At 42.0% G+C, this 18,590-nt stretch overlaps 1 protein-coding gene across 1 annotated transcript in view; it reads right to left on the reverse strand.

The window, feature by feature from the left end:
• The window catches only part of PCP4 (Purkinje cell protein 4), a 48,633-nt gene that overhangs the window by 18,242 nt on the left and 11,801 nt on the right, over positions 1–18,590 (reverse strand). The window contains exon 2 of the mRNA XM_066177141.1: positions 12,247–12,298. Coding sequence (XP_066033238.1) covers positions 12,247–12,298 — 52 coding nt within the window. The remainder of the gene's footprint in view (positions 1–12,246; positions 12,299–18,590) is intronic.

Consider the following 18,590-nt stretch of genomic DNA (forward strand, 5'->3'; position numbering starts at 1 on the left):
TGGAATCCTCCTGAGGTTCCTCAGCTCAGAACCATTCCATTATGGAAGAACATCAAAAAGGAAATGTAATTTTTGGCACTTCCCTCCATTCCTCCCCATGCCACGGGCAAACCTTGGGAACAACACAGTCTAGAAGCTGTTCTGGGATGCAGCAGAGTTAGAGTAGAATTTTAGTCTCTATTCATCATCTTAAGAAGATTACTGCAGCTCACATTAGCATTTTTGCTATTACATGGTGGACTGGCTGAAGTCCAGGCTGAGTTGGAATTAGAATACTTAATTCTTTCCTTTCATTAGTTCTTTTTCTTCTTGCAGTAGAAGATGACGGACACAAAAGAGGCCAGTGAAGAAAGCTGCATCAAGGGATACCAGTGCTTTGTAGTTTCTCCCCCTGTAACTGTTTATGTGAGCTTTTAATTCCTACTCAGTTTGGTTTTAAGTTTCAAGTTTAAATGAAACTAAATATAAGCACATCCACAACTGCCATTATTTTTGAGTGGGTACTATGTGAGACCTCTAAGAAGTTACTGTTTTCCTCTCCAAACTATAAATATATCCAAATTTATGCCAAATTTATATCTAATTATTTTTCATGCCAAATTTACTTGAAACTTGGCATGAAAAGTTTTATAACTACCATAAATTTGACCTTTGTTTTGAGTCTCCTGCAACTCTTTGGACATCACAGTAATTTTCTGGGGCTGTAAGTAGTTTCCTGCAGGATTCTGTAGTACTACAGTGCATATTTGGGGCTGAATTTCTTGACTGAACTTGCAGAGTAGAAGCCAACAATAACCCTGAGTTAGAGAGCAGCTGCTTCTATTCTCCTGCATATTTGTGGGGGTTCTGGCCTGGCAGCAAAAGGCTTAGTTTATTTTTATTTATTTCAGTGTAATTGCTGAGATAGGGAGTGATGCAGCCCAGAGCTGCCAGCCTCCTTTGCTGGTGTCAGGGATACCTTTTGTTGTTGTAAGCGATGCTGTCTGAATGTGACAAAACACTTGATAAGCTTGGCCAAGCGTGCCACAAAACAAAACAAAACAAAACAAAACAAAACAAAACAAAAAGCGATGTGGATTTTCAGTCCAGGCAGTTCAAAAACCCCAGGGTGTTCTGCCCCCACCAGCGAATTGTTTCAGGAGAAAATCTGATTGATTTGCTTAAGAAAAAAAAGAAAGTTTTGCTTTTTGCTAATGAGGAGAGGCTGCACAGATTGAGGTGAGCACTAGAAAACACTCAGGGCCACGGTGCACATTGCCAGAGCTCTCCTGGCAGTGGTTCCTGCTGGTTTTTGCAAGGCCCAAGAGACATTCACTCACAATATTGAAGCTTTTATCTAGCCACTGGCATGTGTAAGTAGATATTTTCCTGCCACTGAAACCCCTTGTTACAGGCAACAAGTGAATGTCCCCATGGGAGTGGGATGAAGTCTGTGGTACTCTGGGGATGCCCCGGGGTGATTCCAAACTCCTGGTCCTTCCTGCCAGGCAGGCCAGGCTGCTATGATGGGTCAAGTCAGTTATTCCTTAGTTTCTTCATAAAACTTGAGGTTTTCCTTTCATCTTTTCCACAAGTAGGGTCTTCTCTGTCTATCTCTCTTCCTGTCTCCCTCGTTTCTTCTATCTCACCTCTCATTCCTTCTCCTCCCCCAGAGAACTTCATGTCTCTTCAGCACGGCCAGGTCAAGTGCTGCTTCTCCCTCTAGCTAATTTCCCCTCCTGTTTTCCCAGGCAAAAAGGGTCATTACTAATGCAGTCTGAGTCATTAGTAAAGAATATTCATTTGCCAAAAAGAAGGTTCCTGACTAATGCTCTAATTTGGGGTCAGAGTGACCCTCACCTGAAGTTTCTCATTCCTCTCCAGTCTTGCAAAAAATTTCCCAGACTGGGTTTAAGCAAGCGCCAGGTGAGGAGTCACCTGGAAGGAGAGAAACACCAGTAAGAGACAAAGTAGTTTTTAATGTAGCAGAATCAGAAAGAAGAGAGAAGAGAGAAGAGAGAAGAGAAGAGAAGAGAAGAGAAGAGAAGAGAAGAGAAGAGAAGAGAAGAGAAGAGAAGAGAAGAGAAGAGAAGAGAAGAGAAGAGAAGAAGGAAATAATTTGGTTTCCCGAGCAAAAAAGGAAAAAAAAATTGTTTAAATTGTTCTGTTTACATTCAGTTCTAAAATTTGAGCAGTAAAGACAACTAGATGGGTTTTAGTGGAACAGGGACTGTAAATTTTAGATGTCTAGCAGAATGAGATCTTTAACTTAGATTAGGAGCTGTAGTGATAGTTACTGTTGGATTAGCACAGGCACATAATGAATTCCAAAATCCTGCAGTAACGTGTTGTGCTCCTGGCTATTAGCCTGGGTTTTAATTAGTTTCTGCTAATGAATATATTTGTACATGTCCATCTTTTATTGGCAGCTTTTAAAGAAGTAGTAAATTGGTCACTGTGGAGTGCCAGTGTTTCACTAAAACCTAAGGAATAATTAATGCTTTCTCCACCTAGAGTCAACCAGCAGTCTCAGGAGGCTTTAGGTATAAATTAGAATGAAAGATGAGATACTCAAAATACAGTTAGAGAACTCATTCATCAACGGTGATTAAATAATGTCACTGTGAGACCCTGGAGAAGCGCTGAGAGCTGATTTCCAGCTCTGGAATACCCACACCATCTCCCAGGAGCTGCCAGAGCACCCTGTCCTACTTTTTTTCCACTGTGACTTTCAAAATGCCTTTTCCATATCCGGTGCTACCCAACTTTATTCTGTTCTTGGAAATTCCTCCTTGGAAAATATGTATTTTTCTCAGTCTTTCCTATTCACTGTGGGCTGGGGGAAAAATAAACCAATACTAAGAGTGCTTGTCTAAAGCAAACGCTTCCATCAAATCCAGTATCCTGGCTAACAAAATCCTCAAGCCAGACAATATTTTGTTGTTTTCACATCCATATTTCCACTGAGAAAACGGCTGAGAGAGCTGGCACAAGGTGGCCAGGATAGGTCAGATCTGGATAAAGATGGAGTGGTTTGAGATGGATTTAAGTTAATTGTCCAGGTACAAACCAGACATTTTGAAATACCCTGCTGAGCATCCAATTTAATGCCAGAGATAGAGAAAAAAACTCTTATATTTATGATTTATTTTATTATATTATTTTTATTACTTTATAATCTTAGTATTACCCACAAATTCCTCAGCCTCGAGAGAACTAAGCAAATTAGAAGCCTAAATCAAATTAAGATCTATGAACACCAGGTTCTGCAGAGGAGGTCATTCTGATAACCATAAAAAAGTGCCACCAAAATATACTTTTTTCTCTGCTGAGAACAAACAGAGCTTTAGGTCTCTCACACAGATGTGGACCCAAAAAGCCAGACATGAATAATTTCACCCTAAACTTATAGAGAGAGGCCCAGGAACCCAAGACACGTGTGGGGCTGACTTTGAGACACCACTCTCTTCCCTTGGACCAGCAACCTATACATTTTATATAAGGTCCTGAAATAATCTGAGCACAGGGACTGAAGGTGAAGGTGTTGTGCTGGTTCCTGATGCAGCATCTACTTCCTTCCTGCTTGTTGTTCTGGCCACCAGAACAGCAAAGGACCACATTTTCATCATGTCTGTAACACTCCTGCTGTTCTGAATTCTGGTGCCTGCTTACACAAGGGAGCCTGATAACCACCAAATTACAAGCTAATTTTGGAGCATCGAGCTAAGTGCCTGAAGACAGCTGTATGCTACAAATTAAAATCTTAAAAACCTTCAGAAAAAAAATATGATTAATCATTTACCGATTGCTAACGGAGGAGCTCTTAAGTAGGAAAGTATTTTCATTCCATTTACAAACCCAAGAAGGAAGAAGAAGGATGAAAACAAAAGCCTGTGGTGTGAAGTAAAGCAGGTCTGTGTACAGTCATGTGTGTACAGTCAAAAAGAAAAGTGATGTTTCCACAACAGTAAATCCTGGTAACCACTGTTGGGCATTGATTGCGTTCCTCTTTCATTTTTCACTTCCCCTAAATTAAAAAAAAAACATGCTGCTCAGCTATATGCACCTCTTGTAGCCTTTTAATCATCTGCTGTTAGTGTCGGGGAACGAATGTGGAGAGATGAATCTCCAAGCTGTGCCAGTCAGCCCAGCTTCATGGATTCCCAATGTAAATATTCCAGCTCCCAGATCCCATTGACTCCAATCCTGACACACCCCAAACCACCCATGATGATCCAGGGGCAGATTCATTCCAGAGGTAACTTTTACCAAGATTATTGAGGGGCTGGCTTGAGCTGTGTCCTCCCTTTAGGTCAGCACCAGCACCAAAGCACAACTAAAGGCTCCTGCTCCCAAGAAAACACATTTTCCAGGCAGTGCACATTTGTGGAAGCCAGCCAGTTACGTGCCAGTCACAGAAAGAAAGCTCCTTCTCCCTGGTGCACAGTCAGGCAGCTCACTGATAATTACAGGCTGATTTCCAGAAGAAATATGGCACTTGTCAAAGGCATCATTTCAATTCTGTCTTTCCTCGTTAACACTTGATGGGAACTCCAGCATATTTATGACTCATCCAAAAGACAAAACCCACCAGCATCACCACAGCTTTTCTTCTACTTATTTTAATTTTTTCTCCATTTCTAATCACTGACTGTTTTTTCCCCCCTAATGACCTTGGATGATTTTCCAGACAGTTCAGAAAGGAGCCAGGCTACCACCACCTTTCAGGTGTTCAAACACCCACTCGAATGAGGCACCTCATGATGATTTCCTTGGGCTTCTCCTGATCTCAGTATTGCAGGAATGCTGCAGTTCTACTGACTTCTACCTCCTGCAAAGGAGCAGACTGTCAGGGACCATATAGAAATATATATAACTCCTATACATGTGTTCATCTCTCATATTTTTAGAAATGCAGCCGGATTTTTGGATGCGCTCGGGCTGAGAACATCGCATCCACGCAGGCACACAAGGTTCCCGAGCTGTGTGCAGGCACTGTGTGCAAAACAAAGATCCCATAAATTAATCAAGTTGTTCTCCTGGCAGGCTGGAAAGAAAGAGGTGGACCAGGGCAAGAATTGTTATTGTTATCTCTATTTTTAAATACTTGGAAGACTCTCAGTTACTATGGTGGGGAGGACCATATAAGTACCTAGACAGATTCATTGGTAGCACAAGTATTAAGTGTGAAGATTCTCCGTGTCAAAAGTACGAGCTAATAGGAGTTTTATATTTTGAATTAAAATTTCCCATTTTTAAGTCCTTAAAAAGCAGGTTTAAAAAGCTGAAATGTTTATTCTATGCCTGTGCTGTTCTGCTCCATATTTTCTTTTCCTTGTGGAACTTCTGCATTAAAAAAAAAAGAAGAAAAAAACCCCAAAACATAAAAGAAAAAGCTGCATAATTAACATTATACATTAACATACTGACAGACATCCTTCATGTGGATAGTGCTATGTTCTTTGTGTGGGAAGATGGACTTATTTGGGAGTCATGAGAGTAGTTATAAATCATACACAAAATGAAAACTTGAGGGGAATTCCAGAGCCAGGGCACAAGCCAGACTACAAGAGCACTGTTGTTAATTGATGAAACTTTTAATACAATCTTTTTTCTTTTTTTTTTTTTTTTTTTAAGATGCTTCCGCCTAAACTTTTAAAAAATGAAAGTTCCTTGTTACTAGAGGAGGTGCAGCTGTAATGCACAGTGTCAAAGCCAACTTAACAGATAACAGAAAAATAAGAGTATCAACTCTTTCAGAAGTAAGACTTTAGATAAGATACATTGATTAAACTCTCCCAGAGGCTCCTCTCCATGAAACCAGATGGTCACTGCACATGGACAGGCACATGTGGGTGTAGGTGAAGTTTCAGTGCAGAAGGTGCCACCATTATCTCAAACACTTATAAAAATCATCACTTTAGAAGTTTTGTTGGGATAAACACCAAAAATTGTTGATCAGAGAATTTTAGTGAACAATCCTCCATCACCCCAAATAAATAAGCACACAGCATCCTTCTGGAGAGGACATATGCTCCTCCCTGGCCTCCAAAAATGGAAATTCACCTAGGAGAGGAAATAAAGTTCATGTGTAATTCCCTTCTCTTCCTCTCAGCATCCTCCCCAGGGAAGATCTGTGAACAATCCCAGAGCCTTGTTATTAAAGGCTCAATCTGCCTTTAACTGAGCCCTGCAGGCAGCTGCAGGGATGGGCTCATTCCCTGGGCACATTCCTTGATAAAAACACCAGGATGGGCAAAGGGAGAGAACCAGGCCAGGAGAGGACCTGACACATCTTTGGTTTGGTTCTGGGCAAACTCTATGAGCAGCTGTCCCCAGCCAAATGCCTAAACTGCAACTTAGCAGTTTCCTGCAGTGTTTTTGCCATGCCTCGAGATGGGATTCATCTAGAACTGTTCACTTGGGACTTCTTCTCCTCTCATCTGATCCACCCTCGGCTACAGATAACAGTGTTGAGTTCTCACAGGGTTTTTACACCTCTCCCTGAGCCTGAGTGATCTGTACATGACCGAATGCAACTTATGTAACCATGCTGAGGGTTCAGACACTTTTGGATTTAGGCTCTGTGAAGGTGTTATGGTATTTGGTGGTTGCAGACACGTCTGGGAATGTTGCTGAGGCACAGACTTTTTATTTTAAGAGATGTGGGATGAGGTACAACAAATCATTCTCATTTCACTTCCCAAATCCCCACTAGTACTAGACTGGATGAAATAGGGCAGAATTTGGCTTTGGATGTAGGCTGAAAGTAGAATAAGAGAGACCGCATTACTGGGAGGTCTTATCCCTTGAAGCACCACTTAAAAGGGATGAGAGAATTTTAGAACACCACAGTGAAAAGAGACAACAAGGCAAGCTAATTTCCCTGCCAGCTCTCAACCTATCACCCAGGAAAACTCAATATTAATTACCTTCATCCAATACTCCCCATCTTAACTTCTGATTAGTGCTGTGGGGGTGAAATATCAGAGAGCAGCAGTTTGAAAGGGTTGGGTGTTTTTTTTTACATTGATTCAGCAGTTGTTTGCAATACTGAAGATTCATCTCTTGCCACACAAGCAATGTTTTGTGGGAAAGAAAATGCATGAGCATTGCAAGGCAGCAGTTCAGGCTCTGTCCTTTCCCTGGACTAAAAAATGTGACCTCTAGGCCCGGGAAGATACAGCAAACCATGTTCCATGAGGTCCTTTGAATATTTATACAAATTACCCTCATGTGTTCCCCTTCCTCCTCAGAATAGTTTTTTCCAGCAGTTAAGTTTATTTGTAGGGCTGTTCCCAAAAACAGCACATTTTTTACGCAGTCATTGGAGAATATTAGTGGAAAATTAATTTTGAGTTCTTAAAGAGATATTTATATTAGCCCATACTACAATAATGATCCTGGCCTCTAGCCAGGAATTGAAGCCCTATTAAGCTAAGCACTCTACATAAATAACTATGAATATTATTATTCACTCTGTCAGACCTGGCAAGATTTTTTTTTTATAATTCCTGAGTGCAGTGAGCAGAATTTCCCAAATTTCTTGAATAGAGAGAGTGGGTGAATGGACTGTTGGTAACACTGCAAGATGCCTATCCCTACACCAGGAAAGCTTACTAGAGAGAGATCTTGATTCTTCCATACAGAATTGCTTTGCAGTTAGTCACCCTTACCCTTAATGTTTTCTAGAAGCATTCAGACTGAAGTGACTCCATTTTAGATGTAAAATATAAGAATTTACTTTATCAACTCTACTGTATCATCTTCATCTTTTACGTAGAGGCTTCTCATGGACAGGATGAAACACAGAATATTTATTCATGTATAATTTTCTGAATGCCCCAAAGCAGAGCTCATACACTGACAAGTGTTTGGGAATGAGAAGAAACTGAAAATACAACTGACCATCTTGCTGTGATTGGATTAATCCACCATGACATCTCAGCTCATGCAAAACCTACTCATTTTCATTTCACTCAGAGCCAGGAAGGCACAGAATTCATCCCGTGAACACTTACTTTGTTATCATAAATATTCATGTTACTGAATGATAAACCTCATCTTCCAAGAAAAATTATTAATACCAATTAATAATCACATGCTTTATGTACTTTGAGAAGAAAGGGCGAGATCTATTAATAGGAAAAAGAGCGATTCTAAATTTGAAGAGAGAAATAATTGGTTCTGATGCAATTGTTTCCCTGGCAGTTGTGCTGGGCTATTAAAGAGTAGATTGCATGAGAGCAGCTTGCAAATTACACTGCAAGAAAAAAAAAAAAAAAAAAAACAACCAAAAAAAACCCAACACAGGGCAATGTAAAACAGAACAAGAAGTGACAAGTGTTAACCTACAAAGGAACTTTGTGACATTGCCAAGGTCACAGAGAAGAATCATTTATTCACTAAGAATAATCAGGGGAGAACATTCAGTTTTCGTATTTGCATCTGCAAATATGATTGTCCCAACTAATCAAACCAGGTGAGCATGAAGGAAATTACAGCTTCTTATCCCACACTGAGCTGTGTGGGAATAGTAGTGCTGTCTTCCCATTGGATTTTCCACCACAGAGAACAGCGTTATGTAACAGGTTTAGAAGTTTCACCTGCAGTTTCACAAATAAGCATCTCTTGGGTTTCAGGTAGACTGAGGTCCTTCAAGGTCCCAGTGAGGTTATGGGTTCAATACTGGGCCCAGATTGCTTAACTTCTGTGCCAGAGACTTGGATGAAGGGGCAGAAGCCTCCTCAGCAAGTTTGGTGACGACACAGAGCTTGGAGGAGCAGCTGATCTCCCCGAGGGCTGCGCAGCCCTTCAGAGGGACCTCGACAGGCTGGAGAGAAATTCAGCCAGGGCAAAGTCAGGGTCCTGCACCTGGCAATAAATAACTCCAGGCACCAGCACGGCCTGGGGGTGACCTTTGGAGAAGGATGTGGGATTGCTGAGGGACACCGAGCTGTCCCTGAGCCAGGTGAGTGTCCTGGGGGCAGGAATGCCAGTGGGACCCTGGGGGGCATTGGGATGAGCATTCCCAGCAGGTCAGGGCTGATCCTGCCCCTCTGCCCAGGCTGGAGGCTCCTCTGGCTGCTGTGTCCAGCCCTGGATCCTCAGCACAGCAGGGACAGGAGCTCCTGGAGCTGAGGAAGGGCCTGGAGCATATCCATACCCAGGAAAGGCTGAGGGAGCTGGGGCTGCTCAGCCTGGAGAGGAGCCCCAGGGAGAGGGGACATCAGTGTCCCTGGCTGTCCCTGGGTGTCCCCATGTCTGTCCCCTGTGCAGGGAGGGCAGAGCAGCCCCAGGCTCTGCTCCAGGCCCAGCAATGGCCCCGGAGCCCCGGGCAGGGACTGAGCCCAGCAATTCCCCTGCACAGGAGGCACAACTTGTGCCCTGGGCAGTGCCCAGCCCTGAGCAGAGCCCAGAGAGGCTGGGGAGTCTCCTCAGCTCAGATATTCCAGAGCCATCGGGACACAATCCTGTGCTCTGGGAGCAGGGAGGCGGCACCAGATGTCCCCCTGTGGTCCCTTCCATCCCCACCCACCCTGTGTGCGCAGCAGAGCAGTCCCTGCAGCTGAAGGGAGGTTTGCTAAGAGCTGCCACTGCTGCTGTGGGGGTAGGAACCAAACACAGTTAGGGATAAGCTGTTCCTGTCCAAGGAAGGTCAAACAAGAACATGCATTTGTGTCTACCCAAACCATCCCTGCTATAAAAGGAAGCCTCAGAGACTGAATTTCCCCGAGTGCTGCACGGTGACAGCAAGGCCATACATGTCTTCGAAGAGGGACACTGCTGATTGTCATGGTCATTAGTTTATTTTCTTCAGTTTCAACCTAACCTAGAGGCGAGCCCACAATTCATTTTCCACTGCAATGCGCGAACAAAGCTCGACCCCACGGTGTCTCACTGTGTGAATCAAACCCTGAGAAAAGCCAAGCACCTTTATTTGTTGTCTGAGCCAGTTTGCAGCAGCTTTTACTGATCTGTAAACAGGAGCAGAGACAGCAACCAGACCAGTTTGCCTTTGCAAACATTGTCAGAGCATGAGTTTTCTTTTTTTTTTTTCCCTTTCTTTCTAAAAGATGAAAGAGTTTTTTCTTTCTCCACCCTCCTTCCTTTTCATCAAGAGGGAAACAAGAGGGAAAGTTTCCTTTTGACAGGGAAACAAACACTTGAAGAAGTGGCTAATAACATTTAAGACATGGACATATTGCAGACTTCTGGCCAGAAAAACATGGAACAAAGGATTTATATTGTGTATGTAGGTTTACAGCACACCCCAATTTTCAGAGCAATAAATCACTGCTTGAGTTTTTACCACACAGAGCTAATAAGGACAAAGAGTTACACATTTCTGCTTCTTTGATTTAGCATTCAATCTCAGGTTCAAAGTTCTGATTCTGCTTTCTTTTTATGCAAGCATGTGGGCTGGGAAGATCAGAGGACTCTATTCCATCTCCCCTGCTGCTCCTGTGTTTTATGTAGGTGACAGCTTCTCTGCTATAATTTCATTACAAAAAATAATTGCTATCTATTTGCCCAAGATTAACTGTGCATCTGTCTGTGTATGTTATACACAAAATTATGCTACAACTAGAACCATATATATTTTTGAATTAATGACGCAGCCCTTGCTCACTCAAAATCCCCACTAAGAAAAAAAAATTGCTTTAAAAAATGCTGCAGGATCAGTAAATCTAAGCTAAACTTGACAACAGGATGATTTTATTCGGGAAGAAATTTTTATTTGGGAAAGAAATTCAAGGCAAATGAGCTGAGTTCAGAATGTGCTCAAACAGAAAAGAGAAAAACACGCTCCCCATGCTGCCCAAATGGCTGATATAATTTTGCTTGCTTTCCTTCCCTGTTAACTTGAAAATGCAAATTGCTTTGCTGTCAGGGTACATTTGTTCCCACTAATTCAAGACACTATAACAAGCCAAAATATTTATTTGGGTTTATTTTTTCCACTCCAATTTGTGTTTTATCATAGTGGGAGCATCATCTACGGATTTCATTTACTGAAACATTATACAAACAGCCCTTACGGGAAAGTCACCTCCCTGTAATTGGAAAACTATCCATAAAGAAGGCTCTTAATGCTTTAGGATGTGGTGCCTCAAAGGGCCCAAAAATTCTACTCTGACCAACACTTAAAAGGCCAAAACACATATCCAGAATAACTGCTCAAATGACCCATTGGAAAAGCCTTGCATTTTCAGAGAAGGGATCTTTCAGATCTCTCCTGCTTTTCAGGGGATGGGATGGACACAGAACACATTCTTTTAATTAGAACTGGATGAGCAAACAGAAGCAGAGAGCACATTTTATAGTTCAATCCTCTTTCTGATGCTGCTTCTTTCTCAGCCAGGTATTTAAAAAAAAAACGAATTTTTTTATCTTTTCCTTTGAAAAATGTTTCTGATGGCAACCGGCTTTTAATCAATTATCACTTGTGTGTAAAGTATTTCTGCTCCTCTAAGAAATAAAATGAGATTTCAGCTGATAAAACCCCAAACAATTATTGTTTTCCTGAAAATTCAGTTTTGCATTCTTCTGGGGGAAAAAAAAAAAAACAACAACCCACACTACATTTCTTAATTAGACTTGTTTGTGCCACTTAAAGGGCTGAAATTTGTCCCCGCCAGCCCCTTTGTTAAGGTCTGAAAAAGCCCCATGAGTCACCCTTTGGAGGAGTGGAGATGAGTCCAGACTCACTCCAGTGATGAAATTCAGAGCCTCTTTGCCATCTGGTCCTTCCATGAGAGCTGCTCCATCCATAGCTTCTCTCTTTAGCAACACTCAAAATGAGCTCTAAACAAGTGGATTTCAACTTTGGTATCTTTGTTCTGGGCCTAAAATTAGGTAGGATTAATCAGACTACAGAAACTCGATGAGCAAATCCTTTGAAACTTTATTTCTCTTTACCTTCCTCATTCATGGAGCAGATCATAAGAATACCCCACCTTGTTCTTTGGTGTTCTTTTCACACATACCTAATTTTGTTTTACCCTCATTTGTGTCTGCTCTGACTTCTCTGAAGTCCTTTGGTTTACCACAGTACGCACTCAGAAAAGAGATTATAGCAAAGAGTTTAAACATATAAATAAAAAGAAAACAAACCCACTGAAAGCCCTTCCAGTTTCTCAAACACAATCAAAAGATAAGTTATGACACCAAAGCCTTCACTACAGGCATCTGTCATTGCAGTAAGAAGTATTTTGGCTCCATTTTACTCAGTATTCTCCACCCAGAAATAAAGTCAACCCTTACCATTCTCACCAGACGTCTTGTCTTTCCCATTTGTAGCCCCGGTTCCTTGTCTCTGTTAGGGGGGACAAAAAAAAATAAAACACAAAACAAGAGGTTAGAACACACTTGAACATGAATTTTCCCCTTGGAATTCCTGGTAATTACAGCCTGATTTCTTCTCAATACACTGGATAATCCATTCACCCTCATGCAACGCTGCCAGTGAACCAGGAACACCTCGTTCCATTTCAAGGTTGGACTCTGTGGTACTGGAGTTCTTTTCCAATATAAAAGATTGATTTAGGTCCAGCTGCATCACTCCATGTGCCCCTGGATGTAATTATCACCATGAGTGATATGTATGTGTGTAATCAGGTTCCCAGCAGTCCAAGGGTAGGAGCTACACTGCAGCATTTCATTTCTTCAGCTCCCTGCTGTGCCTCCCCTTCCATGACTCAGGAGACTACAGGGAAGTCGTGAGGTTTTGCAGGGACAAAATTATAAGGGTCAAAGCCCAGCCTGAAGTTAATTTGGACGATGCCATAAAGAAGACACAGTAACAATGTTCCTAGAAATACATTAGCAAGGAAAGGAGGGCTAAGGAGAATCTCCAGACCTCATTTTGACTGGAAGACTAATTTTCTGCTTTGGCCATAAGGGAAGATGGAATTTCCCGCTTTAATTCACTTTGTCCAAAGAATAGCCTCCTGCATTTCCATGAAAAAGGAGGAAATTCAGGAAAATCTAACTGATTTAGATCACTCTGCCAACTGACAGGTGGCAAACACCAGGGCACTCAAAATATTCACAGTGGCAGAGTACCAGAGTGATCACATAGTAAGGAACTTGCCAGCTTAGGAATGGTCACTCTATGAAAATTATTCTGCATCCCCCAGAGAAAGCATCTCAAGGTGGATTAAGGTACTTAAAGGGTATGGCAAAACTAACATTTCTTATGCCAAATTATTCATGCTTGTGTGTGTTACTGAAATGGAATTAAAGAAATCGTTCTCTAAGGTTGAATACATTAAAAATCTGGGAATATGAAACTCAGCAGCTGCACTCAGCCATCAGAGGCAGCACATCCTCAAGCACCAGGGAACTGAACAGGTACAAGGGCACTGCAAACCAAATGGTTTTTACCAACATCTGGACAGTCCTGTGGATTCTCCCATGAAAATTCATACAGCCACATTAATCTGAATGCATATTCTCTAAAATTTCTGGTTAAAAACTTCTCTGTTTTGGTTTCTGTCTTTTGCCTTTCCAAGCAGTGGTATTTCCAAGGTATTTTTTTGTACAGAGACCTAATCATGAGGTAAGTATAAACCTTCATATGTGCTCTTAGCTCTGACATGGAAAATGGAAATGCAGTTTTTTTTTCTCCCTCAAGCCTCGGAGACAAGATAAGAACGTGGCCAATAACAGAGAATGGGATTCTAAAGGGATAAACACCTTTGACAAAAGCATAAGTTACCAACAGCCAGAAATCAATACATCCACCAACAACCAGTTTTGCTTTGTGCCTTTAAATAAAGTCTGGTTAATAATTCCATGTTTCAACTATAAACAGCACTTTAAAGAAGATTTTGATGCTCATTTACAAAATACCTTATTTTTCCTATCAAGAAAAAGGTACCTATATTCTTTTTTCTTCCCCTGTATATTTTTAAATGCTTTTTCAAGTTGTCTTATTTCCTGAGCATTTCAGGCTGTGCTACTTAAGCTTTATGAAAGCTTCTCTTTCCTCCCTAGGCTATACCTGTCAGGTTCAGTCTGCTTATGATGGAGTGCTGGAATATGGATTCACACATTTATTTCGTGTCTCGAGATTTCCCCTCGGGGAGAGCAGAATGTTGTTAAAGAAAAAGAATAAAAACTTGGGTTTGGTAAATTAAGGTTTTTCTATTCATGAGGTCGCAGTATTTTTCTTTAAGTCTGAAATCAGTTGCAATATTCTGCAGCCATTTGTTTGATTGGTGACCACTGGACTCGTACAGAAAGAAACCTGAAATTCTGCCAAACCAGCTTCTGAGAGCTTTTCCTTTAGTTATAGACGTATTTTGATCTATAAGCCCTGTGCTGTCTTCCAAGTGACTGCAATGGGTTTGAAAGTGAGAATCAGCTTCTCATTAACAAGGCACTGAAACCCAGGAAAAAGCCAGATACAATGGGATCATCCTCCTGCAAAGCCTTTAGTCCTTTATTTCAATACATTCAGTGGACCTACTTTTCAAAACATTTTCAAGGTGTTGGTATTATTAGCAGCTGGAGTTTCTTTCTTCTTTCATCACCTTTCATGATGCTACTGCAGGTTGCAGAACAAAGCTAGCTTTTTAATGTGGTTCAGAGCAAAAGGGGACTAAACACGAGGAGGAGTTACTGGGGGTATTTTCAAGAAGCAATGGATGAAAAGCTGGTATAACAGATATTGTCCATAGATAACACAGAAGAAATTAAAATCACTGAAGTACAAGATACAATACAGCCCCAGCTCCCTCTGCCTTTACTCCCAAGAAAGGATTCCCATCCCCAATAACTTGTAGCCAGCTCCCTTCATTCAGAGATTGCTCCAGGAATTCCACAGCATCTTTTAAAGGTGAGCACCAGGACAGAAACATTGAACAAACTTTCCACCAGGCATCAAAGAAACATCAGAGCTAAGATGAACATGAGTGCAGAACCATAACGATTACACAGTAAAACATGATAAACAGTTTTGTTGCTATGTTGCGTAGGAGGAAACAGAGTTTATGACTGCTTCGGGCTATATTAATTTTTAACTTAGTGGTTTTACAAAACACCAAAGACACATAATTAAAAATGTCTCCAAAAATCAAAGTGACTCCCAATTTGTCAGCAGAGGAAGTTAAAAAGACTTCTGCCATATGCTCAAAATCCCAGTAAGAAAAGAACAGGTTTGCTTTCCTGTTAAACTCTCTCAGCTATACATAGAGGCCAGTTAGTGTGCTATGAAAATCTGTACTAAATTAGTCCCCAAGGCGAGCAAACTAAGGTCAAAAGTGAACTTGCAGCCACAGGGACATTTCAAGAAGAATGTTAAATTACTGCAGCAGCTTTTCAGCTCATTCTTCTTGCCCCTGCTGCACCCCCAAGCCTAATTTTTGCCTTTAATCTTACATTCTGTTCTTGTCTTGAAATAGCCTGACCTTTTCAGCAATGCTTTTAATTAGCACCTCAGCGTTAGGGATTGCAGCCAGGTGTTGATTAGAGAATTTTTGGGGGCAGAAGGGTTGTTTGTTTTATGGTGAGCTAGAGAAAGTCCAAGATCAGGGACATGAAACTGCCAGAACGTTCTGACAAATGGGCTCTTCCAGATAATAACATCATGCTGGTGCTTCACTTCAATGCAGGGTCAACAAGGTACAGAGGGGCTGTATCCCAGGAAAGCAGTGACTGCAGATTTTCAACAGGATGTGTTTCTACATAAAAAGAATGGAAAAAAAAAAAAAAGATACAAGAGTGGAATTAAAAGAACAGGAACAGGTGGAAAGTTTCAGTAACGTGTACAGCAGAAGAAGTCAGCACAGACTGACGGGGGTGACATATGAAACATTATTTAGGATGTTCTGCATTGACAAGGAGACCAGTAGGGAAATTTGTGCATATCCTAGGCTTTTCCTAAGATTTGTTTCGATACCCTAAGGTGTGACAAAAGGAAATACAGTTGGTACTAGGCAACACAAGAAAGCTGTGGCTTTGCTAGCACTATGCCAAGCAAGCCTTCCCTCTGCACCACCACCCGTTCTCCATACAAAGGTTTTTCTTTAAGAAACAAATTGAGTCCAACTAAACTATTTCATAAGGACCTTATTTTTATAGGATTCTGCTTTAATTAAAAAAACCCAAAATCTCAGCTCTTTCAGCCTTAATGTGAAAAAAAGTACTGAAAAACTACATTTCAAAGATTTATGACTTTTATGATCTTTCTGCAAATAAAAATGTCACTGAAAATATCTGTTCAGGGACTTGTGGTGTTTTCCAAGCAAGGAAAGCATCCCAATCACAGCAGAATGATCAGGAGATACATCAGAATCTAAATGAAGATCCAGAATTTAAGTAGGGGCAAGAAACAAGCAGCAATGACCTGAGTGGCTACACTGCAGAATTTGGGACTTCAATATGATTATTTAGGTTAAGTTCTCCCTTACTGGAGATTTCTGTGTCACTACCTCTTTCTAACGTCATGTACCAACCTAAAACTATGGCACTCAGCATTTCACACCTTGAAGTGTGAAAAACATTACTCTTAACCCCAACACAGCAATAATTAGGTTTAGAAATGGATAAAATAAATCACAGTGCTTAAAATAAAAATTAAGAGCAGGAAAAATTATGTCGCTGTGACAAAAAAGATTTTGGCTGCTGGAGCTGCAAGGGACTCCTGGCCTCTAAGTAATGGAACTGGAATTTTAGCACCAGTGTATTTTTTTGGAATTATACATCAGAAAGCATGGAAATGAACAGCTGGGAGAGATAAAGCGCACTGCTGGAGAGCCAGGCACAACTTCTATCATTTCACTCATTTCCTTCTAATTATTTCTCCTCCAAACTGGTCTGCAGCACAGACAGATGGCAAATCCCAAACCAACTCCGTGACGTACGGGTTCACTCACATCAGTCACCTACACAACATCTGCAGACAGAGCTGAAGAACCCCCAGACAGAAGCCTGGATAAAGCAACAAAAAATTGCACAAGGCACTACACAAATAAATCTTCCTCACTCGTCTACCTGTGCCTCCTTTACAAGTTCCTCCACTCCTCCGCACATTTTTATAGATGTGGTACTGAATTTTTATGAGATGAAAGTGTCCTTCAAAGGCCACATCTAAAGGAATTGCACCAGGTACAGAACACCTAGCCAAGATTTTGTCGAAATGATGGATAAATCTGATAATGTGTCTGTTACTTCTATCTTACACGTGATGGTGAGAAATCGCGGACCTCATTTCCCGAGCAGCCTGACAGAGAGAAAAATTATTTATCAACTTAGAACTTCCTCACCTATGCATCCCCTCCTCCCTGCATGCTCCTCTACTCCAAGGGAGTTTTCCACAGCCAGTTTTCTGTCTGTTTTGCTTTGTCAGGGCAGCACAATGTTACCAGAGCAAGAGCACCAGAATCCATCTTCCATACTGGCTGTCAAAGCTAAATGATCCCTGGCACTTTGACAATTCCTGTAATTATCCTCATGGGTCAGACAGTTTTCTACTTGACTGGGTTCCTGATTGTCCCTAATTTTATTAGGGCTTTCTTATAGCTATTTTAATAAATTACAACTACGCAGGTGGGCTGAGATGAGCTGATGGGATTCAAACTGCACTGGCTACAAGCTGACAGAGGGACAGTGGGTTTTTGTGACTTTTTTAGTCACTGAAGGGACATGGCTATGCACACGAATGCACAGTCATCCTGGAAAGCACAGTATTATCTGTCCAAAATTAACAAGTCTCTGACAACTACAAATGGTGGCGTTTGCAGTGTAGCCATTGCCCGTGTGGAACACACGTTTTTATTTATCTACAGGGCTACACAAAATGCACACACAGTGCTTCATCACACGGTTGCTCACAGGCTTAGACATTTGCTTCAGTTTAGGAGGTGTGATTTGTTCATTTTTGTCGAGACAGGACTTCTGGTTTGAGGTAAATCCTCAGAACAGGCACTTCTGTGTGGACACAGACAGTAGGAGGTACTTCAGTGCTGAGCACACTTAGAAAATGGTTTGGGTGGAGGGGACCTTAAAGCCCATCCAGTGCCACCCCTGACACGGACAGGGACACCTTCCACTGTCCCAGGCTGCTCCAGCCCCAATGTCCAACCTGGCCTTGGGCACTCACAGGGATCCAGGGGCAGCCACAGCAAATCTGGGCACCCTGTGCCAGGGCCTGCCCACCCTCCCAGGGAACAATTCCTGCCCAAGTTCCTATCCAGCCCTGCCCTCTGGCATTGGGAAGTCATTCCCTGTGTCCTGTCCCTGCAGCCCTTGGGAATTGTCTCTCTCCAGGTTTCCTGGGGCTCCTTCAGGCCCTGCAAGGCCAGCCTGAGCTCAGCCCAAAGCTTCTCCTGTCCAGGCTGAACAATCCCAGCTGTGCCAGCCTTTCCTCCCAGCAGAGCTGCTCCATCCCTCTGCTCATCCTGGAGCCTCCTCTGGGCTCTCTCCAGCAGCTCCACGTCCTCCCTGTGCTGGGCCCCGGGGCTGGGGCAGCTCCCAGGATAAATTAGGAGGCATCTGATGAAAATGGGCTGAGGGAATCACTGTCTGGGATAGAGGAACCTACTTACAGTGCTGATTTTAAATATTCTAATAGCACAGAAAAGAACTTTAGCTGTGCCCCACTT

This window comes from Chamaea fasciata, unplaced genomic scaffold, assembly GCF_029207755.1.
Source record: "Chamaea fasciata isolate MVZ Bird 193981 ecotype frontalis unplaced genomic scaffold, bChaFas1.0.hap1 SCAF_2, whole genome shotgun sequence".
Taxonomy (NCBI): Eukaryota; Metazoa; Chordata; class Aves; order Passeriformes; family Sylviidae; genus Chamaea; species Chamaea fasciata.